The sequence below is a fragment of the Perca flavescens genome, chromosome 11, assembly GCF_004354835.1.
Source record: "Perca flavescens isolate YP-PL-M2 chromosome 11, PFLA_1.0, whole genome shotgun sequence".
Classification (NCBI taxonomy): domain Eukaryota; kingdom Metazoa; phylum Chordata; class Actinopteri; order Perciformes; family Percidae; genus Perca; species Perca flavescens.
The window spans coordinates 21384608-21412555 of NC_041341.1; the positions used below are offsets into that span (position 1 = coordinate 21384608).

Here is a 27948-nt window from a genome sequence, read left to right on the forward strand (position 1 = left end):
GATTCATGATAATAATAATAATAATAATAATAATAATAATAATAATAATTATAATAATAATAATAATAATAATAATAATGCATTGTTGTTATTATTATATAGTTATATGTATATTATTGTTGTTTGTTTATTTAATATTAATGTTTAAATATGTATGCACCAAACCAAAGCAAATGCCTAGTAAGTGCCACTTACCTGGCAATAAAACTTTTCTGATTCTGAGTTTGGTGATCTTATGCAACAAAGGTGTATGTGGAGTGGTTATAGCCTAGGCCTGCATTAAATTAATTGGGGAATTTTACTATGCGCAAGGATTTTATAAGATACTCAAAACCACTTCTAGGGCATTTGAAGCAAGCAGGGGAAAAATGCATGTCGAGGTAGGTTAAATCTACTTTGAATACATGGAAATGATTTCAGGGAGCTCAGTGGCTGTTACACTCACAGAGTTTGGATTAATGTGATCAGTAGGCATGTTGGGCTGGCCTTCTGTTTGCCAGACCTATGCAATTTACCATCCTCAGTTAAGGAAAGAGATTTAAAGACAATGCCAACATATTATCTAATTTTGGTTATTCTGTAATATAAACTATAAAATAAAATATTGTTCCGCTCATCCAAACAAGACTGTCTGTGCAAATTCTCATCTATTAACACCTCTTTACATAGTTTACCATCTGCAGTGGAAACATATTTCCATCCAGCCAATGGCAATTGGTGGCCAAATGTTATGCAACACCATGCATTGACTGTTAAGTATGAACGCTTGATGTCTACAGTGTTTAGTCCATGACAGGAGCAGCCACTGTCCGGCGTTGGTGCAACTGTTCCAAGAGAGACCTTTCCATGCCTTGTCAGATACTGTTTAGCACTAACTCTGGCACATAATCATTACTCTCTGCAGCACACATCAATGGAAGAGTAAATCAGGTTGGTATCGAGCTCTGAGCATGTGCAGCAATGGGAAAAGTCTGTGTACTGTACCACACAATTTAGCTCAGAGTTTTTAACCCATGTTGTCAGGGGTTATTTTACCACAACAAATATGCATGATGAATTCTATTAATATGAACTATTTTGTGTTAATTAATTAATTAATCCAAATTAAATCAATAATATTTTCATTGATATTCATACAGAGTAGTTATATGATAGATAGTCAAGGTGTTGTACTTAGCAAATAGCAATAAATACTGCATGTGTTGTTGCACTTACAAAGAATGCATCTGAAACCCTATTAGAGGAAAGACTTTGGAATATGTATCCCCTGGGATAAAGTGCTATAGCATTCTAATGGATATATCCATTGTGGTTTGTACAGACCATTACTGATCAAAGAGCCATGCCCAAGCAGCTCACTTGCAGTTTAACTCTTTTATTTATTGTTGTGTTTCTTGAAACGTGATTGTCTTGCACTTCAGTGCATGTACTAATTTACTCTTGTAAACATACAACAGGTATTATGTTGATGGTCAAGGATTTCTAATGTCTTACATATTTGCTGTAACTATATTCTCTGTTGTATTTCTAATGGTCAATGTGTTTTTTTTAGCATGTGTTGTGAGTTACTGTGGGTGTGGTTCACTTGAAACACGACTGTGTGTATGAGTGTGTGCGATTTAGCAGTTGAGATAAAAACTGAGAGTGTGAGTGTCTGTATGTGAGTCTGTGTGTCTGTCTATTAGCACATAGGGAAGGATACGGGGGTACTCACCACTACCCAAATCTAATGGGATTTTCCTCCTATCTATCCACAGCAAATTACATTAGGCTACAGAGCTGTTATGGGCAGCATTCTCAAATTTCTCTTTGAATTGTTTTTCCCCATGCCCTTCCATGCATGCCAGTGGTTAGATCCCAAGCCAAATAGACATCCTTCCACATATAACATGTCCACATATTATTGGCCAGCTTGCGAGACTCCTGGGGTGGAGACGGCAGACCAACTTCCGACCTTCCAGCCTAATGCAGTCTAACAAAGAAGCTTGATGTCATGTTGCTGGGCAACCGGCAAGGAGAATCTGCAGAATCACTCTTGATTTACTGGTCATTAAAATAGGCAATCTGTAACCCCACCAGTTACCATCAGTGGAGCTGTGTGCTGGTTTTCAGACATAGGCTTACATCAGATGAAATTATAGGCAATAATTGATCACGAAAACAACATGTGAGTCATAAAGTAGGCTACTGTGAGTGGGTGTGGCGCAAACTGATAATCACATAATTGTGAGACAGTATGGCAGGAACAATCAGCACTTTGCCATCAGCCTCTTGTTTACTGCCCTCCGGATTCAGCAGCCACAATAGGTAAAAGCGTGCTTGGACTCTAATGAATATTTGGACTGTTAATAATTAATAAAATGTTCCACCCACTTAAGATGCTAATAGTTTCCGGCAGAAGCCACACAGCACACTTAGGAACCAGATTCTAGTTTCTTGGAAATATGATGCTAAAACATTAGCACTGCACTGCACATTTCAGTTCTGAAGCTCCTGGGCAGGACAGACTAACTATTCTTTTTTTATTAAATACTGGTATAATGTATTGTCATGTCACTCAAGATGAGTTTTTAAAAGTTAGACATTCACAAATACTTTCAATATCCCAAGAGATTCAAGAGATCAATATAAGTTGAATAATTTACAGTTTGAGTGCTCGTTATGTTTTGCACATGAAACGGACACTGATAACTTCAACATTTTACAGGTTCTGAAATTACACTAATGCTGACTGCGGTTATAGCAATCAGCATTGTAACAGTCATAAACTGATATAACTGATTGTGGTTAGCACTTTAGATCCATTTTTCAAAATGAAATCCCCTCCCTGTAATAGCTGAAAAGTAACTGAAAAGTTATAATGACTGCATTACTCATCGATTTCATGCAACTACCATCTTGAATACTTGCCTGTCTTATATCAATCACATTAGTTTACTAAACAAATATGATAAATATATGAAGTGCAGTTGAAGTAGGGCATTGGCTCTAAAAATGCTGCTTAATAATACATTTATATAAATAATCACAATGAAAATCTCAACATAAGAAAATAAGCATTTTGTAAAGAAATAAACACTTAGGTGTGCTCTGACTTTAAGACTCAGCAGCAGTTAAACATTACGAACCCAAAAATGTAGTCTTCAAAAAACAAAAAAAACTCTTAGTTGGAGAAACATGAATTAATAAGGAAATAGTGTCACCAGTCATGCAGTATATGCATACTCCAATCACATATCTACAACAATTTAAAGCAAAAGATATTTACATATATAAAAATGTTGCTGAACGTTGCATGATACAACTGAACAGTTATTACTGTAACAGAGATTTTGAAGAGACAGAGGGACATGCATAAAGTAGTACACAGTTTCACCAGAACATAGATAATAACAGGGTCATTCTTCCTGGAGAAAAGACAAAAAAGGCAAGCAAAGCCCAAACCTTTGGGCAGTTAGTCTCACTCTGGGAGAACGCCTCTCACAGTCAGCTCAAAAAGAAGCAATGTCTTTTATATAAAGAAATGTAATGAATGTTTTAAGCATAGTTGAGGTACATGTAATCTTTATTCTGTTGGTGTTTCAGTGAAATGGGTTATAGCAGTGTCTTGCATGCAGTTAATTTATACACTACAAGCATTATGCATATGAATGATGGGAAATGTTACATTCTATGTAATCAAAACATTCTTTCATTATGCATTTAGTATAGTTTAAGTAATGAATGTTTTATTTACATGCAAAATATACTTACATGAATGGAATTTTACTTTTATAATATGGAACAACAGATGTAGTTGTGACATTTTAGGGTGGTTGTCATAGCTATGGGAAGAAATGATGAAAGTAACACACCGGCCACTATAAAATGTAAACAGAAGATGGAAACATGAGATGTGTGATGCCCTGTCCTTGAGACAATCATTTAGAATATTCTGAGCTGTCTGTCTTTCATCCAACTTAGATATTTTACATGATAAAGACTGAGAGGAAAAACTGTGAAAAAACAGTAAACACATAAACCATCATCTACATTGTTCCTGTCATCCTTTCCAAATAAAAAAATGCAGTAAAAAGTAAAGCTTGGACAGCACGGTCATATAACATCACCAGTAATTAAACTCAGGGCTTTGTCTTATGAAGTAAAATTACCGTCCATATAGCAGTTTTCATAGACATTTACATTGTTCACCTCACAGCTCCTGTTGGATGTATAGTATCCCTGTCTGCCTGAATACAGCAGATAATGGAGACTAATATTTGGATTCAAATCACAGGTAATAAATAGTAATTGTTCAATAAATTCCATACTTCCATAATAATTACATTGAGGTCCATCATCAAAAACAACTAGGAAAGAAAACAGACACAAACAACATACAGTAGGCTTTTTCCTAAATTCCTAACTTTGGAAAGCAAATCTTCAGTTGAAGACTGCTTTTAGCTCAGTTTCATGATAAAATCTGTACAACATTAGCAATATTGTAAATAGTACATAGGTAGCACACATCAGGCTGAGATGAAGTATGTGAATGAATTTGATGATTCAACAAAACTAGGCAGTGGTTGCCTATAGGTTAAAGAAGCGAGCTTGTGACCGGGAGGTCGTCGGTTCAATCCCCACACCGACAGGATAAAATCCGGGTGGGGAAAGTGAAAGTGCTGGCCCTCCCTCATTACCATCACTGAGGTTCCCTTGAGCAAGGCCCTTAACCCCAACCGCTCCAGTGGAGCTGCTCAGTGGCCAGCAGATCAGACTGTGGTTGTACTGGGCTGCTTCCAGGTATGAATGTGTAACTGTGTGAATGTGATCAGGGTGTTCAAAAGAGAGGTTGCCTCTTAGTGAACCTTCCCTGAATAAATAAAGGTTAAAAAAAACAAAAACTGGATGTGCAAGTATTTCTGCCAAGTGAGGGGCTCTGACATTGATAATCAAACATAATCAACACACTCGGCTGAATTTGTTTGGAGTGTAGGCTAAACTCATACCAGATTAAGAAACAGCCATGTTGTGACTGTACAGTATACTTGAAGCAAGAAGCATGATGGTCAGGGAGAAAGCATGATGAAAATAGTACACTCTAGCATGCATAATCATGGAGTAAGATTCATGCAGTTCTACATTGCTAGTTAACTGCAGCAACTCCAACGTGGTGTCTTGGATCTGTGAAGTATTCTAAGCGCTATCTGCAAGCAAGACTAGTCTGAAAGCAATGCTTCTTGTTGTGAAGACTACCCCTGAAGGAACACCCCTTTTGAAAAATAAAAAAAAAGTTAAAAAAAAGTAAATAAAAGTAATAACGTAAAAATTATTTTTTTCTGCATGAAAAAAAAGGTAGGTAAAGTAATACAAGAGTCAGTGATATAACAATAATTCAAGACACTGGATAGCAGAACTAGCTGCAATATAATTTAAAGCATTAAATACTGTGTCTTTCCGAACACTTCCAGTAACACAGCCATCCCCACAAACATCCTTGCTCCTGGACACAGCCAACATTGCCCCACTACAGCCTGAATGAGCCGCTTTACACTAACCTTTAGATTCAAGTAAGCATGGTCAGTTTGGCATATATATCCATACTAAGGAATGGAGTCCAATGGATGTCTTAGTCACTTTCTAAGGTTGTAAACATTTAGTCATTAATTACAATGTCTTTGTTGCATCTCCAGCATTCTTTTATTACTCTCTGACATCTTTGCCCTCGACCTCCTTTTCACTTTTGTCTTTTTCATATTTGTTTTTTCCATTTGTTGTCACACTGTTACATGAAGGTTGAGCAGCCGTTGAAGGAGTCAGTTCACTTTTATCGGCACTAGAAATGTCTTGGAGTTTGTCTGTGACAAGATCCTCCTTGTCAATATGTGTTTCATCTTTTTGAATATTGTTACTGGATGAGTATAAGGCCTTTATGGCAGCATGCTTCCTTACATACTTTTTGAATGCTCTCTGGATGACAATGGCTGACGTATCCTCCTGTTTGCGGCGGAGGGTGGTAGTGATGGGTTCATGGGACACTTTGGAAGGATTGGAGGCCATGAAGCGCTCCTCCATCTGCCCCCTTAGGATGTCCATCTCCCCACCCTCGCCCAGAACACGTTTTGTGAATGCAAACAGGATGTCCAGGCAGTGAATCCGCTCGCCGTTCACCATGGGTAAATCCATAGAGATCAGTTCCAGCTTGTTAGGCATGGCTATGCGTAATGGTGGGTCCAGAGCATCTGCAAATTCTGAGAGCTTATTGTACTCCATGAACTGTGTTGCATGAGGATCAAACCTTTCCCAGACCTCATAAAATGTTTCAAAATCGTCCTCACTTAGTGGGTCTGTGCTCTCCTCAGTGGCCACACCAAAGTTTTCTAAGATAACTGCTATGTACATATTCACCACAATCAGGAAACAGATGATGATGTAGCTCACAAAGAAGGCAATCCCCACAGCAGGAGATCCACAGTCTCCCTGACCAGGAGTGCCAGGATGCTCCGTGGAATTGTTACAATCTTCTTCATGTTTGTTGAGAATGGGAGCAAGTAGGCCATCCCACCCTGCTGAGGTGGTGATCTGGAACAAACAGATCATGCTGTTGCCAAATGTCTCAAAATTAAAAAGATCATCAATGCCTGATTCCCTCTTGACGTAAGCAAAGTTTGCCATGCCAAAGATGGCATAGATAAACATCACCAGGAAAAGCAAGAGACCAATGTTGAACAAGGCAGGAAGTGACATCATCAAGGCAAACAGGAGTGTGCGGATTCCTTTGGCGCTTTTAATAAGGCGGAGGACGCGACCAATCCGAGCCAATCGGATGACTCTGAACAAGGTTGGTGAAACAAAATAATTCTTTATCAGTTCTGAGAGAAACACACCTGAGGAAAGAAAGGAAAACATATTAAATAAACTGTAAACAATGCAGACATACAGTATATTGACAAAATGAACGATTTTAATTTATTTGAGCATTGCAAACAGAAACAAGAACAGAGGCGAGTCATACCAATGGTTGACAGGAAGACAACGATGAAGTCAAACACATTCCAACCATTTGTGAAAAAGTAATGACGAAGCGCAATCATCTTCAACAAACATTCTCCAGTGAAGATGATAATGAATACTATATTAATCCAGTAGAGAATATTTCTCGTTTGGTCGGACTGGTCTTCAGTTTCCACCATCATGGCTACCATATTAAGCCATATTAGAACCATTATTACAATATCAAATGTCTGTTTTGTGGTGAAGTCAAAGATGTATCCTTGAATTTTGTTCTGAAATAGACACAAGGCACAGAAACACAAATGCATTTTAGTTCTATGAAACAAGGATCAGATAATCATTCAGCTGAGATGCAGTCATGATTAAAGTTACATACTGATGGTCTAGGAATAGGTTTTTGAGGTTTCTTTGACCCCAGTTTTTTCATGGCATTGTAGTATTTCTTCTGTTCTTCAGTCATGAAGATGTCTTGACCTCCAAAGTAAAGAGGGGATGCGAGGCATGTTAAATCACAGCAAAGGGGATGAGATACTGAGATAAGACAAACTAAAAGAAATGCTTTTAAATATTGCATTTCCATTAGAATTTCAATTCCAAATATAAAATGGTGTTTGTTTAGAAAGCAGATTTGATACTCATCTTTTTCTTTTGCTGATTGAAATTGTCTATGATGACACCAATGAAGAGATTGAGTGTAAAGAAGGCTCCAAATATGATGAAAACGACAAAATATATGTACATTAACATGTTCTTCTCATATTCTGGTTGTTGTTCTTGCTGTAAAAGAGACAAAAAGTGAGACATTAGTACGTTGAAGTTAGAATCCTTGTGATTTAGGTCCTGGTTGATTTGGTAACTGCCGCTAACAGCACTAAATGTAACTTCATACTACTGCGAACACTCACTTAGGTCTATTTGTTTACGGTAAAGCCAAACAAACTCATTGTTGTAATAAAGAAGTTAGTCAATGATAATTTCAACTGTGATGTGATTTCATGCTTCACACAGCGCAAGTAGTTTTCCACACAACAGTTGGGCATAGTAAAATGAGTTAATACAGCTTTGACATTACGTTAAAGACAAATAAAACAAAATAGAATAAATAAAACAAAATCCAATACCAATTGTAATATATTGATTGTTTTTCAATTTGGCATGGACAATGAGTCTTCATCTCAAAAAAGAAAAAGCTCCATTGCTACTGCCTCATGAAAACTAATGACGGCCTTTTGCATTTAGTAATAGCAGGTTAAAGTTACCCTCTACTGGACAAGACTGAAATGCAATACACATCTTTGCTTTTCTGTGTTGTGGTTTGATTTTAATGTGGCATGGGAAATTATTGTTACAATGAAAAACAATTCCTTTACTAATAAAAGACAAGAAGCTAAATATTTGTTCTCATATAGCAATATTAAATTGCTTTTCTTTTAAAATCTTTGTTTTTAATTTAACCATTTTAAATCTCCCATACATAGAGAGTTAATTTTGTGGTTTGATTTTATAAACATCTTAAGGATTATAACTTAAAGCATTGTGATATTGGGAGGCACAATGTAGAGAGATTACAAAATGTAACAAACAGGATGAGCTAAACATTGTAATTTGATTACCTTGCTTTGAGCATCCACAGCAGCATACATGATGTCCATCCAGCCCTTGAATGTAGCCTTTATTGAAATAAACAATATTTACAAATTAATATTATAGTAGGCCTTTGATCTTCCATCACTGTCAGTTTTCCACCAATACAGCAAATAACATATTTATAAGTTTAAATCAGCAGTTGTCTAATGTTCAGTTACTTACCACTTGCAGCAGTGCAAGGTAACCCAAGCCAACATTGTCAAAGTTGATTTTGTGGTTCTTCCAGCGAGCAACCTCTTTGTCAAGGTTCTCACATTCTGTCTTGTTATTCACATCTGATGGAAGGAAATTTTCATCCGAGGTTTTGTTGACACAACGGCCGTACTTCCCCGCAAGTAAGTTGACTCCCATGATGCTGAAGATGAGCCAGAAGATGAGGCATACCAGCAGTACATTGAATATGGAAGGAATGGCTCCAAGCAGGGCATTCACAACCACCTGCACACCAACACATAAACTTAACCCATATGTATACAGCAGAAGAATTAATGCACAACACTGTATACTCTGGTAATGGTAAGAATAGGAAAACACAAGAGTGAATGTTTTAGTGCCAACATACACATCAGCATGAGCTCATCATAGCTATGACTAACACCAAAAGCTCAAATACAATAACTGCATGGTAAAAGGTAGGAAAAAAAATAGGAGAAGAGGCAGGAGAACGACGCTGTATGTATCTAAAAGTTGTCTTTGTTGATAAAAACTAAATTTTAAAGAAACATTAAAACAGAACACCTTGTAGAGGCATGACGACACCACAAAATGTGCTTACTGTAAACAGAAACGTAAATAACATGTGAAGAAATCATGTTAAAGAACCCAGCAAACAATATCCAAAACAATGAAATTATAACAGAAACCAATGTAACGCTACTTACACACATAAAAACCTGTTGCAACATGCAAATGAGGGAATTCACTACCTACCACATGAGGAAAGACCAACACCTTAACAGTGCTTTAAATAGCTAGTACAACATGAAAGCAACTAATCAATACATGCTCCATTGATTTTAGCAGCCAACAACCCTCCCCCTTTGGTTGCATAATTTGTCCAGGCTTGCATTTCACAGCAAAATATTGTAATGGAATGAGATGTTACAATGGACATGGCACCACTTAAAGGAAAAGTTTGAAATTTAACAGATTATATCTGTTAAATAGCTGGAGCCAGGAGATGGTTAGCTTATCTTAGAATAAAGCCAGGAAACAAGGTGATACAGCTTGCCTGGCTGTATCCAAAGGTAAAAAAAATCCAGTTAACAGCACCTTGAAAGCTCACTAATTAACATGTTGTATCTTGTTTGTTTAATTTATACAAAAAAACGAAGTGTAAAGTGTTTATAGGGAGTTATGTGCCGGAGGTTTCCAGGCAACCTAGACTACAGGAAGTCACTGCTTCCTGCAACTTCCCCCGCAATTTGTTGTTTTTACACTTTTTGTACGGATTAAACAACTGAGACATAACGTGTTAATTTGTGAGTTTTAGACACGGTGGTAGGCAGATTTCTGTTATCTGTCATCAAAATTCCGCATCACTGTTGTATAATTAGATGATAATTTAACAAAAAAAGTGGCGTGATCAACTTTGTCATTAAAATATTTAAAACACACTAAGGAAAAATAACAGCTGGAGAAAGAGGGTTAGGAAAGGATGGGAATGCTTCGCCAGACTGCACAGTGCCTGTACTTTGTACCAGTGCAGTGAGCTGGTGACAGACAGTGCACTGTGACTCAAAGTAGGTAGGGAAATCCAGTAACTCTTACCCTCATCCCTTCGAACCGAGACAGGGCCCTCAATGGCCTCAGAGCTCGCAGGGTTCTCAGAGACTTGATGGGACCGAGTTCAGAATATCCCATGGCGTTGGCTACCATCGTGACCAATGAGACCTAGAACACATGCACACACACGTCATTTATAAAAACCAAGCTAAGAATTGTTTGAACAAGAAAGTGTATGTGTCTTTCAGGTGTTTTAACCTACATCAACAATGAGGAAGTCCAGCCAGCACCAGGCATTTGTAAAATACTTGGCATATCCATACGCCACCCACTTCAGTAACATCTCCAGAATGAAGATATAGGTGAAGATTTTATCTGCATACTCCAACATCGTTTTAATGGTCTTCCTCTTCTCAATGTAGACGTCCTCAAATGCCTGGATGTGAAGACAATAGTATGAGTAATTCATTGTAAATAGGAATACAAATTAAATACATCTTATTCAAAACCTTGACCTTACTTTGCAGTGAATTACAAATGTTCTATTTTTGCAAGGTAAGGTACCTAAGACTGCACTAACTCAATACAATGAAAGGAAATGCTCTTTAAACACAGCAGTTTGAGAATCTAATGCCTGCCGAGAGATGCCATATATGTATGTAATATGTAAATACATGAGAGCAGCCAACTCAGGTGTTCAAAAAAAACGTTTTACTTCCTGCACAGGCTCTTACCAATGCTCCACTGCTAAGCAGGATCATGAAGATGATAAAGCTCTCAAACCAGTTGTGCTCCACGATGTGGTAACAGGTCTTTCTAAGCGTCCACCACACCTTCCACCAGCCCACTTCGACATTTACCTGACAACATGGGAACTTTTGCACACAGCCTGAGCAGAGACAAAGGGGGGATAGATATTTACCAGTGCATTATGGATTATTAGATTAACAACAAGGCTGTAGTAGTGGTGGTTGTAGTAGTATTTACCATCAGGAAAGCATGCGTCCGGTTCCATAGATTCTTCCAATTCAAAGTCTACAGAGTCTCTTCCCTCCACGCCTGGCACACCGTCTATTGTGCTGCCCTCAGAGGAGCTGGACTGGTCATCGTCATCTACAATCTGCGGATGAATCCGAGTAAAACGAGTGTTGGACGAGCGAACATAACAGAGCCATGGTAAATGTAAGGAGCTGACCACCTGATGCTGAGCACCTGTCTGCCCACACACTTCATGCACTTCTTCAAATGGCAGTTATTTTCATACAAAAATAGTCTGAAATACCAAGAGACTTGTGTAATTGTTATGTTGATGTGCTGTGTGCCTTGTTTAGGGCTGTTGGTAATAAGGACTTCACAAGAATCAAGAAAGACATATTCAGTTCAAGTTTGAATCAAATGTGTTATGGCTAAAATAAAGAGCATCCATGAATCCGTATTTGCTGTAACAAGACTAATCAAATCTTATGTTTAAATGTCGACATGAAAATACATCTGCATGTCCTCTTTCTGCAGTCTAAATAAATAGCAAAAATGTAATAAAAAAACCATGAGGCCACCCTCATTAGATTGAGAGCAGAAGAACAGTTGTGTGCTCATCAACAGAGAAGGCAATAAGGACTCCACATTGTAGTTGCTATGGATGTCTAGCCTCCTCATAACTCCAAACAATGTAGGAGAGTATGCAAGATTCTCAAAGATATGACTTTATGCCAAATGTGATTGTGACACTAATTACTCACTATCATTTTACTTTTTTTTATTATATAGTTGTTGTTATTTATTTAGCTAAACAAGAGTGAAACTATATGAGGATTCTACAACTGCCCAGCATGACTTGTTTTACGTGTGAAATGTTTGCTTAGCCAAATAGAGAAAGACATAAAATGCTATATTGCTAAATTCTATAGAGCCAATCCTGTGAAGTATAAAAACAAAGTACATTTAATATGGCAGAAATATCTAAGAATTTGAGATTTGCAGCCTGGCAGTGTTGTACAGTAGCCACATGGTCTCTGCCTCCTGTTGTATGGCTTTCTACAGGGTGTGTCTCCTAATAGCTGGTAGAGCTATGAAGCTTGAATGCCTTCCTGGATAATGCAGGAGCACTTGGCTGTCCTGGGACCAGCTAATGCCGTGCAGGGAATGATTCAAGCATGTTACTGCAATATACTGTGAGCACTAATATCAATGTGATGATGGTGTGTGCTTTAATCCATCCATTATGTTTCTGTCAGAAGCACTTTAGCAAAATCATGAGTAAACTGTAGATTCATAAAAAATTTTTTTTAAATATAAGTGTCATTTTGAATTATCTAAAGCATGGTTTGCCGAAACCTTTCGTATGTACGTGCTGAAATCAGAAAAACACCAGGTTATTTCAAAATGACACATATCCTGGTTTGGCCAGCAACATTGCATTTCAAAGGATTTGATGTAACGATACAAAATTAATTTACAATTTTGTCAAAAACTAAGAAAATAAAACAAAACAAAAATACATTTCAGTTGAATTAAATTGACTTTAACTTTGATGTTTGAATAAATAAAAAATATTTCAGCACTACTGAAGAGTGAATAAAGTAAAGAAAAAAAAGAATGGGTGATCTTTAAAAAAGGTTACTGAATGGTTATTGTAAATGATGCAGTAAATCTCCATGATGAATGTATAGTATAGTTAGGGCTGGGCGATATGGAGAAAATCAAATATCACGATATTTTTTACCAAATACCTCGATATCGAAACTGCAACAATATTGTAGTGTTGACTATTGGTGCTTTCACAAAATATTTACACAATGAGATTTTTGATAAATAATCATCAGTAATGTGGATATAATGACTAAGTGGGTAAAGACAAATAATAGAACAGTTACAACAGTCTGGTAAATTCAGAAAATGACATAACTTTACTGTAACGCAGCCTTTTAAAACAGGAAAAGACAACACTTATGCCATATTACGATATTATGATATCCAAAATCTAAGTCGATATCTAGTCTCATATCACGATATCAATATAATATCTATATATTGCCCAGCTCTACGTATAGTGTTCTTACGCGTCTTCTAAAACTTTGAGAGCATCTGTAAAGCAGCAGCAACAAATCTTCACATACAATACAGTATGCCTGTAAGCAAAATGATTGAACGCTAAGACAAAATAAAAATAATAATTAATAAGTAGGCTACATAAACAAGTAGCAACAATCAAATAATATAGACTGAATATATATTGAAATTCGCACTGTGAGCTTTCCTCCAACACAAAGCACAAACAGCCCTCTTAAGAGTAGGATTCAGCTCTCAAGCACTCAGGCTTAAATGGCACATAATGTAATCTACACACTGGTATTTTCCTGTCTATATGGCCTTCCCTGTTAAAGGGTCATGGTATATAGAATCTTCAGGGAAAACGTAACGTCACATGCTCATACCTCATCGCAATGGCCTGTGGGCAAAGTGCTTGAACGTGACTACTGCAACTGATCATTCCACTTAGCTACAACAACAGATATGTTTTCCAAGAACCACAACCAACATTGAAATCCTTTGTCATCCATCACATATCATAAAAAATATTAATATAGCTGATAAGACTTGGTGTTTAAGGAGAAACTCATTTCTAATGAAGTTAAAGTAAAGCCCCCTTGGCAGACTTACCACATGGCATCCTGCTGCATCAGACGAGGCACTGCTGAAGTCGTCCGTGTTGAGGTTTTCAAAATCAGACTCTCCCACAGCAATAGGAACAGTGAGAGTCAGACTAGGATTGTTGATGAAAGACATTATAGAATCATCACTCTTGCTGCTGACTATGTACTTGTCTCCAGTTTTGTCCACTCCGGTCACATCCCCATTTCCATTCTTAGGAAAATCTTTGATGATGTGGTTGGGGACACCATTCGGCCCGAAAGGTTTGTGTAGCTCATCCAGGGATTTGTCCTCACCTTTCCCTTTGTTCTTTGTCCTGAGACAGACACTGTTGCAGCTGTTTCGAAGCAGAGACTTGACAAAGGCAATGCCTTTGTGAATCCGTCCAATGGCAACCTGCAAATTGTTCATGTCGCTGTCATCTTCTGTCGCTGCCAGGTTGTCAGCACTAAATGAACTGAGCAGCAGGGCCAGGAACAGGTTCAGCACCTATCAGATAATGACATGACTTCATGTAAAATTGCGTTACCTTAGCTATTGTACGTAATGAAAACAACAAAACGTGTAGCTATAAAACTGCATCATTTGTGGTTATTCTTTACATCCATCAGCAAAATCTACAAGAGTTGGACAAGCTGGACTCATGAATTGACAATAAGAGATGATAATGTACCACAAGGTTTCCAATAACCATGACCATCATGTAGACAATGATGCACATGGGCGCCCCAGCCACCTCCATACAGTCCCACATGGTCTCTATCCACTCTCCACAAAGCACTCGGAACACAATGAGGAATGAATGGAAGAAGTCATTCATGTGCCAACGGGGCAGACGGCCATCAGTGCATGTTTTGCAGATTTTACACACATGTTCCTTGTAGTATTTTCCAAATAGCTGCATGCCCACTACAGCAAAGATGAAGACGATAATGGCCAGCACCAACGTCAGGTTGCCCAAAGCCCCCACTGAATTACCAATTATTTTGATCAGTGTGTTAAGAGTGGGCCACGATTTAGCCAACTTGAATACTCTCAGCTGTAAAAACAAAAGAAATAAAGTAATTTTACATCTTTCAGCGCACAAAATGCATTTTAACATATTGGCTATGACACATACTTACCAATCTGAATGATCTCAGAACAGCCATGCCACCCACTTTTTCCAAACACAGCTCCATCAAGCTTAAACTGACAATGATTGCATCAAAAATATTCCATCTCTCCTGGAAGTAATAGTATGGGTCCAAAGCAATTATCTTGAGAACCATTTCAGCCGTGAAGATTGCAGTAAATACCTTCATAAAAACAGCAACAGGAATACTGACCATTAATAAAGCTGTTTTGCAAAAAAAAAAGGAATTCTGTACTCTACACTTACAGTTCACTCACCACATTGCCCACATACAGCATTTTGGTGAAACCACTGTTCATTGAATAATGCTCCATGGCCATAAACAATGTGTTGAGTACAATGCAGATTGTGATGGTAAGGTCCCCAAATGGATCCATCACAATTAATTTAACCAGCTTCTTGATCTTCAGCCATGCTGGACAACATTCCCAGATGAGGAAGTTGTGGGCAAAATCGTACCAGAAAGGAGGACACTTCTGCCTTGACTCTTCAAGCTCTGATGCACACAAGTGATGGAAAAACAGAAGCAATATTTTTATCTAAACATACTATTTATCTTTTAAATATCCAATATATAACCAAAATAGGATCCTCATGCAATGGTGTACAATACCTACCCTCCATTGTGCTGGTTATGACACTTGCTATACTATGAGCTCTCTGTCTAGCCTCTGGGCCCTCAAGGTAGTCCATAAACTCCTGGTGTGTTCCTCCACCGGCCTGTCTGTAGTCTGTGTCAGTGGTGTCAGCCTGGAGATAGAAACAATTGTTACAGATGCAACTGTGCTACAGATGATAATTCAGTGTGCCAATGTGCTGCAATAGCAGCAATCAGCAGAATGACTATTATGCCCCATACTTATTCTGCCACATTTTTGTCCCTCTACTAGTCACAGAGCGTTGGCAACACATGCACACAAAATACTTCAAAACGTGTGTAATTATCGGGAATGGTGTGCCATGACTTTTTGAAGAGATTTGCCATGCGGTTTTCACAAAATTGGCAAAAAAATTTCCCATAGACTTTAATGGTAAATCTTCGGGAAATCGCTTAACATAGCTCAAAACAACCCCTCTTTGGGGCCATGCAGAAAAATAATTAAAAGTGTAAACCTAAGACAAGACATTGGCGTTTATTGGGCTGAATGGGCAATCTAATGTCAAGCACGGTTTCTACCAAATCACAGTTTATGTATTGTCCAGTTTTCAGACTGTTTCAGATTTTCCAATGTGTGTGTATGTGGCCGGAATGTTAAGAGCTAGAGGGGAGGACAGAGGGGGGAGCTGCAGTACGATTCTGTGAAATCTTTCCAAACAAATTGCTCTCTCTCCTATAGTTTTCACTCTTCATACATCATGTTTGGTCAAAATGTAGGAAATGTTGTGCTGGTCGCAGACTTGTAACTATGGAATCCACCGGACTTAAACTTTTGGCTCTGTTCATACCAACTGCCGATAGAAACAATGAAAACATATATATCTGGAAGGACTCAGATGGTTCCCTGTTTGTTACCTGCTCTGTTTCGCATATATTTGACACCACAAATATAAAAAACACATCAATGTGTTTGCCAGACCTTTATCTTTCTTGTGATGATACTATTTTTGCCATTTGGACCCACTGTTTTTGAATTACAGAACAAACTTAAGAGGTATACTTATCATTAAATGGACATGTTTGACCCATGGAAGATACTGTCTCCCCTCTCCCCACTCCCTCACTGTGGAAATCACCATAGCAACAACTTCACACCCTCACACACACCTATCATGGAGACTCTTTACTGTAGGCCATGTTGTCCTCTCTTTACAGGACATAGTCAAACAGCAGATTTACTGTTAGCCAGTGTTATTCAAATGTGCACCAAGTACTAGGCACACTGTAAAAATTTCCTGTGGAATTTTCTAGTTACATGTTACTGTGGATACATAGCAAACGTGAATAAGTGTCAGTATTTTGCATCATGGTGCAGCACGGCAAAAATAAGGGAAGTAACAAGCAAAGGCAATTGTGCTTAAGAAAATTGTTATAAATTTCTATACCAGGTTGACTCCAATAGGGAAATCTTAAGCTCTATGTGATAATAACTTGGCACAATAATGGCCCATCAGTCAGATTGTCAGAAGCCGCAGTAATGGTTGCTAATCATAGTGGATCGAGTAACAAAAGTGTAAGAACCTTTTCTTGTCATTCCTGACTAATAAAAACTGCGTTACCAGTTAAAAACCTGGTGGGTCACTAAAATTTCGAATCACCGTATCACTGATTGGAATTTTTAAAATGTATAAGTTGAGTAAAAATACCAGCCACTTTATCTTTAAAGTTTTTAAAAGGTTTTTGAATTCCTTTTTGCTTATGATTTAAGCCATGCTAGCGGCATTATGACATTTTTGGCTTTTAGTGAAATATCTCAAAAACATATTCCATGGATGGTCATGAACTTTGGTACTTTGGAACTTTGTGCTACAGTAACATCATCCTTCACATGAAATTACACAGTACAGCACACAGCGTGAGTCAGATGAAAGAAGAACAATGAAAAAAATGAAAACCGAAATAGCTAGAGCTACAGTATGGACTAAATTAAATAGGGCCCTCTGGGCTAGGCAACCCTTTCTTACATTGTCTCCGATGGAGGCCATATCTATCGTCACTTTAGGCAGAAGAAGTCCCACTGGTGACGATGGGAGTGAATTCCCACCCACCAGAGACACAACCCCATTGCAGTCTACGGAGCTGTGCTTGATCCTACTGGGTGGAATTAGTCGATGCGACAAGAAGCTGCACTGGCTCATACTGCTGCTGCGTCGATCACAACTCCGGGGAAGAAACAAAGAGCCCCTCCGACTCAGGTTGTCCTCAAAAATGCTGTTCTCATCATCGGCAAACTCATTTTCTGAGCCCACCTCCTGCGCTTGGCCTCGGAAACTGAAAAGGCTGGTCCTGCTGTTCCGTCTGGATGAGAACAGGGGCCCACGAAAACTCAGAAAAGACTAGGGGAGAAAGATATTCTTCAGTGGATACATGATACATGCTGATCATAAAGAGGAAAAGTGATTTCTGCATGGTCGGATGAAGAAAAGAATTGCCTCATGGTGATGATAAGGATGATGGTCATAATGATATTGGTGTGGACTGGAAGGAAACTGCTAAATTAAAACTATATGTTAGTGATGATTATGATGGTAAGGATGATCATGATGAAGAAGAAAAAGATAAAGATGATGATGCTGATGATGCTGATGATGATGAGGATGATGATGGTGATGCTGATGTTCATAATAATGATAGGCATTGTAAGGAGGAAAATTGTAAAATAAAATATCTTGATGATCACTGACAATAAGAATATAAGAAGCTGATGAAGACAAAGACGAAGAAGAAAAGAATGATGATGACAATGACGATACCGATGATGACGAAAGTAAAAAAGTGTCATTGTCATAGCAGAGAATGAAAAGTTGCATTGGGCTGAATTGACATGAATCACATGACATGAAAGTAATCACAAAATGTGGAAAGCCAGCAAATAGTTATGTTGAATAACACATAGCCTACTGAATATTCTAATTGGAAATGCTCACAACTATCAGCTGCTGTAATGTAATCTTGGTAACACTGTAATTTGGTGGGACTCTAAACTGAAAAAGAGATTATTAAATTGAATTGTCTAACAATTATTGAAACTGTATTGTTTTGGACTGATTCCAAACTTATATAAAAAGAACTGCACAAAAGTATCTTTAGAGTTGAGAATGGAGAATAGGTATAGCAAAATATAATATTTCATTGACAAATCATACTGACAGATCATACTGAACCTGATGTGCGGATGAACATTTCATGTCATAGTTGAGTTGGTTTGCATCCACAGAGAAGCGGAAGCGAGATTTCTTCATACTGTCCTGTGACTCGGATTTAGGAATCTTCTCATCACCCCCTTTGCCCTCCTCCTTCATTTTTCTTCGCCTGTTGCGTCTCTCTTTAGCACTTTTGGAGCTGAGCTTGGAATTGTCAGAGGAGCTCTCTGGGCCAACGGCTTTATCGCTGGCCTCCCCACCCTCTGCAGCAGCTGCAGCGGCTGCTGCCTAGAAGAGGAAAGTAACAACAACGTGGGTAAACAGGGGAAATAAACATTTGTGATTCTTATATTGTTTACTTTTTGCTGACAATGTTGTCAGCAAGGTGTTTTACTGCTACTGTATCTGCAGACAGATATTTCTTCCTGGATTCAGGAAGAAATAGAACATTTCATGTGGACATACAAAAACACAATGGGTGGGTACAGCATATTATTTGGAAGAAAGCATCAAAATGTTAGTCCCTGTACGTCTGTAGGAGATCATTTACAGGATGCAGATTCATAACCATGTACTGTGGTGGAAGACAGCATTTGGAGACACACTATTATAGTGAATTTGAATACTTCCTTCACCATTGGTGAAATCCTATTCATCATTTATACATGTAGCCTACTGTATAACTGGTTTTCTGTTTGTTCCATGTAAACATCATGGAAGACTCATAACCACGATACCAGTGTTGATACATTTAGCTAGGAAACAACCTTTACCCCAGCTCTCTTTCGTAAATACAATCTCATTTCTACTACTAAAAACAAGATGCATCCCAAATTGATGTTATTTAATATATAATGGAATCAGTACTTTGACATGAATTATATGGGGATCGTCAAATGTCCTGTACCTGAGCGTCCTCTTGCTGCTGTCTTAGCTGCTCAAGCATGGCCTGAAACTGTTCCTCCTTCTCCTTCGCCTCCTTTATGGTGGCCTGGCTCTGCTCCTCGTAGGCCATAGCTACTACAGCCAAGATCAGGTTGATCAGGTAGAAGGAACCGAGGAATATCACCAGCACAAAAAAAATCATGTAGGGCTTTCCTGATGCCCGCAACGTCTGGAAGGAAAATAAACAAAGCAGTGGTCTACTATTTTATATACTTATACTTAATATACTAATTATTTTGTTCTTTTATCCTATACCCTTTCATGTCGTATTTCTTAAATCCACATTACTTTTCTACTTTGTGCTATATGCTTTAAGCTATCATTATTGTTATGATGGTGTGGCTGTGGCTTCACCAAGCAGCAGAATTTATATAGATGTCTCTGTTCCTCCAATGTTTTATATATTTTAAGAAATAATGTCCAGATTATCATCATGAACTCATAATAATAATAATAATAATAATAATAATAATAATAATAATAATAATAATAATAATAATAATAATAATAATACGTTTTATTTATATTTAAACAAATCTCAAAGTGCTCATTCACGTTTAAGGAACCTATGAAATTTGAATATAATTCAATGAATTTGTTCAAATACCCTGTGAAATTTGCTGTAGTGACACCATCAGGCCAAAATATAAAAAAGAAAAAATAACAACTATCGACCAAGGGACACTGACAGAAAGCTTGTTGATATTACCAAACAGATAATGCTAACCAATCACACACAGTGCAGTGTAGTATTACAGTTTGCCTTACTTGCTGATATTACAATGTTAAGCCTCTTCAGTGGCCACCTACTGTATTTGTCTTTAGGACCATTCAAGTTGTGTGTACCTGAGTCACAATGGAACTCATCTTTGTTTCTTCTGACTAGGATGCACCTGCACTTCATTTAGAGGTTTGTTTGAACACTTTTAATACCAATATTGTAATGTGAGAATGCATTGTCTTTGACAGACCCCTCCTTAACCCAGCAAGCAATGCCTTTTTGTGTTACTAGAGAAGCAGATCGCACAAATACAGCACCCGCCGCCACACATTAGGTCACACAGGGTCACAGCAGTTTATTTGAGCAATGTAAGGACCAAGGAAGTTGAAGCTATTAACTCAATACAAAACAAATCTATACAGGGTAATCTAGACTAAGTTAACATTCCACCTTGATATCAAGGGGTTTTATAAAGCAATTTAACACAGCTTTTAAAAATACCAAGGCAAAATATTTTTGGGATTAAACAAATCAAATTAACGCTTGCTTTTCAGCATTTCAGTGTTAACCTTACAGAGGTTACTGATCGTCACACCGCTCACTCATTCAATTACAGATGTGAGGGATCTTTAAACACTATGAAAGTATTTACTCTTGCTCAATACATACTTTTGTTGAGTAATAGTCCGGTATGGGCATCATTAAACACTGGGTTGTATTTAAATTGGTTGCAACACAACATTTACATTTTTACCCAGATGACACCCAGCTGTTTTTTTTTACCTCAATCATTTGAATATCCTGCAATAACATTTTGACAACTGAGTGCCTGCATATCAGAGATCATCTTTATTGATGTGTTCACTTTTGCAGAGTATCACCTCAGGTTGCTGTCTTTAAAAAGGATATTGTCTTGCAAAACAAAACATTGTCTAGTAAAAAAAAAAAACTAGACAAGTCTTGGTCAGTCTTATCATTCAAAAACGGTTATACATGTTATACAAGTTTGAATGAATTATCATTGTATTATTGTGTTTATCTTTTACTTTTTAATTTTGTGAAAAGTCTTTAGTAATTGATGTTTTTTAAGCTTGTTTAAAAATAAATCACATATACATGCATTTATATACTCTATGTAATTATATGTAATTATATGACTGAAAAGGTTCATCCAGTCTTTCTAATTCCACTGCCTACCTGCTGGTAAAGGTTCTCCCAGTAATCCTGTGTCATCAGTCTAAAGAGCGAGAGGAAGGCCCAACCAAATGAGTCAAAACTGGTGTAACCATAGTCTGGGTTCCTTCCCACTTTGAGGCAAGAAAAACCCTCTGGACACCGCCTGCAACAAACAGAGAGTCTGTAAAGCTCAGAAAGAGTATGGTAATGTTAATGCAGAAACAGATGTGTCATACAAGGATTATATACATTCTATGTTGTATCCAGTCTCCTAGTGGTTGGGGAATAAGCTTACCCAGCTTCACTGCTGTTGCCACAAAGCAATGGATCTTTTTTTCCTGGAAGGTAATAATGATTTGCTGGGGAAAAGAAAAAATATATATATTTTATTAATTGTATCATATTTATAATGGGTACACCTCTACAATCTAAAGGGATCCAATACAAGATTGCTGCAAGAAAGAATATATCTGTGACTCTTGTTGTGTCAAGTTTTTGCTGATCACTGGGTCAGAGAGGTGTCAGTTCAACTCAATGGCCATTTTCGAGCCTGTGGTTAGTGGATTGTTGAAGAAGGCGGCATTATACGCTATGGTGTTATGTGAATGTTTTATATATAAAATAATGCAGTCCAATATTGTACAACAGCATCATTAACTATAGCCTATAATTTAATGTATTGTATTTCTGAAACAATGTCAAGAAAAACTAAATATCAAAAGCCTCACAGATAGAATATATTGCAGTGTTGTGTTTTAATCATTCAGTTGTAGAGGTGTAATTAATAAAGTTGTGAATATTTAAAGAAAACAAATAATAAAGACAAGTGGTACTAAACACATAACTTCTCAATAATCCTTATCTTCAATAATTTGTGTGTTGTTATTTTGTGCAGAATCAAATTGTCATCAACTCAAACAGAGAAAAGTTAAAAACTCACTTTTATTAGCGGTGTAATTCTTCCAGGCCTCAATGCTATTTGTGTAGTTCCCATATGATGATATGGAGGAATTATCAAATGTTTGATTTCGGACACACTTGTGCTTTAAATGGCCCATAAACAGTTGTAACCCTATTAGGGCAAAGACACTCAGGCAGAAGACGGTGAGAATCATCACATTGGCAAGCTTCTTCACTGACTGGAACAACGCACCAACAATGGTCTTCAGGCCTGCCACATACAATAATGCTTGTTAGACGGCATGTGCAAACATAAAAAAGTGATGCCAGTGAGTTAGGGCTTTAAAGGTCCCATGACATGGTGCTCTTTGGATGCTTTTATATAGACCTTAGTGGTCCCCTAATACTGTATCTGAAGTCTCTTTCCCGAAATTCAGCCTTGGTGCAGAATTACAGCCACTAGAGCAAGTCCCACAATGAGCTTTCCTTAGGATGTGCCATTTCTGTGTTAGCTATTGAGGAGGAGAGAGGGCGGGGCAAGGTGGAGGGTGGGGGTGTGGCCTTGACCAACTGCCATTTTTCTCGTTTGAAAGCCATGATGTCTCTCTCTCATGGGTGGGCCAATTCTCTGGGTAGGCAAAGCAGAGAAAGGGGAGGTAAACCTTGCTTATTATGACTTCATAACAAGCAAGATTCCAGAACGGCCCATCTGAGCTTTCATTTTCTCAAAGGCAGAGTAGGATACTCAGGGCTCGGTTTACACCTATCACCATTTTAAGCCAATTGGGGACCATAGGCAGGCTGGGGGAACGCATATTAATGTTAAAAAACATCATAAAGTGAAATTTTCATGCCATGGGACCTTTAAAAGAGTACACCAATTTAGCACTGCAATTCTGTAACATTGTTGCACTCACAATGGAACATTTAGCCTAAATAAAAAAGGTTGATGCAGCAGAACCAGAGCTATAATTTTTTTTTATCCCAGGCATCTCTCTTGTCAAAAGCTGTTGCCTAAATGGCCCACAATGAAACTTTACAGTTTTGTTGGAGATTCAGGAGTGTTACGCTCGTAGCAGCTAATGTAGTTGGAGGCTGTTTATCAGTCAAACTTATATGGAAATCAGACAGAAACTGATTCATTTTTTCAGAATATTACACAGGATATAAGGATCATGCATGTCAGTAATGATGATGTTGTACATGCAACAATAATGGGACACTCCGTCACCACAGATTACAAGACACTATGCTTTCATTAACCACAAGCAGAGAAGAGCAATGGTTGTAAAGGAATAGTGCAAGAAACAGAAGAAGAAGCTTGTTCAAAACACAATAGCAAATGGCACAGATCTCACAGAGTAATATTCAAACAAAATCTACAAATCTGTGTAGATTCTTAGGTGGGAAAACACACGAGAAAATAAAATGACTTTGTGACTTTTAAATGTTTCTGAAACTGTGTAATTTTTCACCTGATGATCATTAATGACCTTTAACAGCAACCCCCGAGACTAACACCGAAAAGAACGCTATTTTTATATAGTTTTTATTAATGCCTCTGTCCGGGTCCGATTTTTCTCTCAAAATCACAAAATAATTTATGGCAGGTACACAGCGCTACAGAGCACCCAATCTGATTGGTCACAGATTTCGGTGTAACACCGGAAAAGCCTGTGTTATTGTATCCAGCCAGGTAAAAGGTAGCAGGAGATTTATTTATATAGACCTAATTGCATTTTAATTTTATTTTAGAAGTTATCTGTCGTAGTTATGGCTAATACTGGGGCAGGGCCATCACAGAAAAGAAGGAAATTAAATGAAGAACAACTAGAAGCTAAAAGGGAAAGTGACAGACGACGGGCGAAACCGAGTCAATCTCGGCCGGGCTTTCAACAGATGGAGACAATTACGGGATTGTAAATGATTCAAAAAATGTCCCAGAATTGGCCGTCATGTATGTTATATGTTGATTTTATTTATAAAATAACTTTACATATGTGGTTGTACACCAGTAGCCAACATTAAATTGCATCCCCCTTCCATTTAGCGTAGACCCTTTATTCCTTTTAGTCTGTGTTTGTGTTGGCCTACTATTTTCTTTTCCCTTTTCCCCCAATACTTGTGTAAAGCATCCTTGGGTTTCATGAAATACGCTATTGTTATTACTTTGGTTGCTACAACAATCTCTTAATGCTTTGGCTCATGACACAGTAACAGCGATACCCGATTTAGCTCACAATACATCCAAAGTAGGCTAAGTTACCGTATGCAACACTTGAAATGCAACGATGCATCTGTAACGTATTCTCTTAGTGTAAATTAATGATTTTCTGTCTGAGCAAATTATTCATCCTGACTATATGACCTCCCGGTAAGGCTAACTAAGTAATTTACAGTGGGCAATAAAGCGCCGTAAAGAATAGCAGGCGTGGTAAAAAGCGACCGTTAGAATCAACACAAACTAAAAGTTACATATAGCGACTTTAAGACTCCTGATTTCAGTGCTACACTGTGCATAGGAGTCAAACGGCTGGACTTAGAAACCAATCCATTAAAAACCTGAAGACACACCCATTTGAACTAGCTCTCACTTCTGGGATGCCCAAGATTGCATTTAGGATTGTGGATGCTCAGATTGCTAAAACAACTCTGTGACACATCTGTGATAAAGTGGTGGACAGGTGGGGTCAGGGAGAATCTGGCTACATGTCATGACAGTCGCAGGAGGAGAGGTAATTGGAGGAGGGGAGGTTGAGGGAGAAATCGTGCAAAAGGCTAACTTACTAGCATGCAATTGCTCCTACTGCTTACCTGGGATAACTGAAATAGCTTTAAAAGCTCTCAGCACTCTGAATGTGCGAAGAGCTGAAAAATTGCCTAGGTTTGCAAACTCTGTTACATACCTGCAGGGAAACGTAGAATTACTATTGAATGTTGACTGAGACAACAATACAAGTAACACAGATTGAAGCCAACAATGCTAAATAGATCAACTACATGATTACGGTTTTGTACACACAGTATCAAGTGAAGCATTTACACAGTTTAAACTGAGGCATGCACATTGGTAAAGGTAATAGGATAATGAGGTCACTGTGATGAGCAATTAGATATAGACCATGTGTTACAAACTTAAAGGATATGTCTGGTGATGTTCTATATTGTTATTATCAACAAATCCCATAAAAAGACTAAAATCAACACAGTGCTACAGACCTCCATTTATTTATTTCCAAAAACAAATAAATGAGCCACATTGTTGCACTGGGTGACATGGTTCGTCATTACAACAACCATGCAATGCTGCTGTTAAAACTCACTAAGGCACCAAATGTATTAATCCCCAGCTGAAAATAGTGCCTAGGAAATCCACTATTCATTCCTGTTTAAGAAATGTTTACTAAAAATCAGTGTCCAGATGTTAAATATATTGCCTTTAAAAAAAAAAAAATCAAGCTATATATTTAAACAATAAATATACAACAACACTAGCTTAGCCCTCTAAGATCTAAAAAATGGCTTTCGAACTGCACATAAATGATAACTACATGTACATGTTAGTAAATATCATATTTCAGATAATTTGCTCCAAAAAGTAACACATTTTAACTAAACTGTTGCTTTTGTTGCCAACAGTGAAACCACTGTTGAAGCATTATTGTTAGTGAGTGGCAAGTACTTACGCCATGACAATGACACTGAAATCCAGCCAGTTCCAGGGATCTCTAAGAAACGTGAACTTCCCTATGCAGAACCCTCGGGCTAAAATTTTAATGAGGGATTCAAGCGTATAGATTGCAGTAAATATGTACCTGTTGGAAATAAAATGTAGTTGTTAAACTAAACCACATTTTCATATTTGTATAACCTGAGTGTGTGATCCATCCAATGAGTCATTCGTGGGAAACTTACTCTACAGTCTTTGCCCAGGAAGGGGGTCCACTCAGTGTCATAACTGCACAGTTGGCGAGGATAGTGCACATAATCAGCATACTGAACAATTTGCAGGCAGTTGTCAAGGAATTAACAACTTATTTTGTGCAATTCATCATAATATCGTGCAAGGTGGCAATGTAAACAGTTCATGGATATATAGTAACCACAGATTTAGTGTGGGCTCAACATAAACACAAATCATTCATATTAAATTAATATCTTGATGAAAGGATATGAGTGTACCAAAATGCAAATTGATAATCTTCTAAGAAGATTGAAGGGACTCAGGAGGTACAAGGCAGGAGCGGCGTTGAAGCGGAAGATGCATTTTCCTTTGTTTAATACTATGAAAGTCTGACAGAAAAAGGAAGATATGTATACAATACTGTTTTTTCTTATTGCTGACTTGTAATATCTCATTGTAGTTTACAAAAATAATAAAGTAATGTATCATAACTACTAATCAGAGTAGCTACTTATGATTTATAGCAAACATTTAAGTGGACAAATCACTAATCACATTTTGTATATTTCTGAAAAACCTCATATTAGTACTTTTTTACTGGCCTGGTCTTCCTGTCATCTAAGATTCAAAGAATCTGGCTAGGTGATAATGATCACAGCTGCAATAATAATAATAATAATAATAATAATAATAATAATAATAATAATAATAGCTGCTAGAGGAGAGAATCCTCATTTCAGTGTAACTCTCCCTTAACTGTCTTTAACAAAAATAAACCACAAATAATACTTATGTCTTAACGAATAAGAATAATCGAAATGTGTGTCTTTAGACTTCATGGTCTAGTTTGAAATCAAGCCCACCTACTTTCTGATTAAAGTAGTAGGGATCCAGGTCCTCCAGCGGTGTCGACACCATGCCTTTAGGAGTGTCCCCATACAGAATAGGGAGTGATTTGCCCGCCTCCAGGTCACAGCTGGGCTTGATCTTATTCTCATCATTGCGTTTTTTCTTCTCTCCCTTGGGCTTCTTGGCGTTCTCCTCAGCGATCCGGCTCTCGATGGCTTTGAGGGACTCACGACTAAAGGGGCGGAAGCTGTCTGGACCTGGTGGTACAAGCAGCTGTTCCATCTTTTCATCCTGCGCCTTCAGAGTGAACAGCTAGCCTCCAACATGAGAAAGGCCTAAAGGGGTCAGAATAGATAACGAGTTATGATAACAGGTTGATAACTAAGTTATATGTAACATGAAATGTTATTTTATTGGAAACAAATAATTGAAAGTATTTCTGACAGCAAATTTCTATTGGCAGATTAGAACTGCTTTAAATGGAGAGGAGAGTATGGGGGT

At 37.8% G+C, this 27948-nt stretch overlaps 1 protein-coding gene across 7 annotated transcripts; it reads right to left on the bottom strand.

The window, feature by feature from the left end:
* Positions 1–5347: 5347 nt before the first annotated feature.
* On the bottom strand, positions 5348–27735 carry scn1laa (sodium channel, voltage-gated, type I-like, alpha). Of its 7 annotated transcripts, XM_028591667.1 has the most exons (27): positions 27466–27729; positions 26869–26987; positions 26610–26699; positions 26381–26509; positions 25509–25600; positions 22735–22965; positions 22090–22153; positions 21816–21957; positions 19860–20066; positions 18974–19240; positions 17807–18145; positions 15769–15901; positions 15409–15647; positions 15141–15314; positions 14690–15055; positions 14029–14505; positions 11353–11485; positions 11100–11254; positions 10628–10801; positions 10411–10533; positions 8803–9078; positions 8607–8663; positions 7633–7770; positions 7370–7474; positions 6995–7265; positions 5892–6866; positions 5348–5837 (listed from the first exon to the last, which is right to left on the bottom strand). In XM_028591667.1, the coding sequence occupies exons 1-27, from the start codon at positions 27727–27729 to the stop codon at positions 5683–5685; spliced, it is 5895 nt and encodes a 1964-aa protein (XP_028447468.1). In that variant the 3' UTR covers positions 5348–5682. The 7 variants fall into 7 exon arrangements, with proteins under 7 accessions (XP_028447468.1, XP_028447470.1, XP_028447467.1 ...); XM_028591669.1 differs by having other exon boundaries at positions 5348–6866; positions 14026–14505; positions 17774–18145; positions 27466–27735; XM_028591666.1 differs by having other exon boundaries at positions 5348–6866; positions 11353–11478; positions 14022–14505; positions 17858–18145.
* Between the last annotated feature and the right edge of the window lie 213 nt (positions 27736–27948).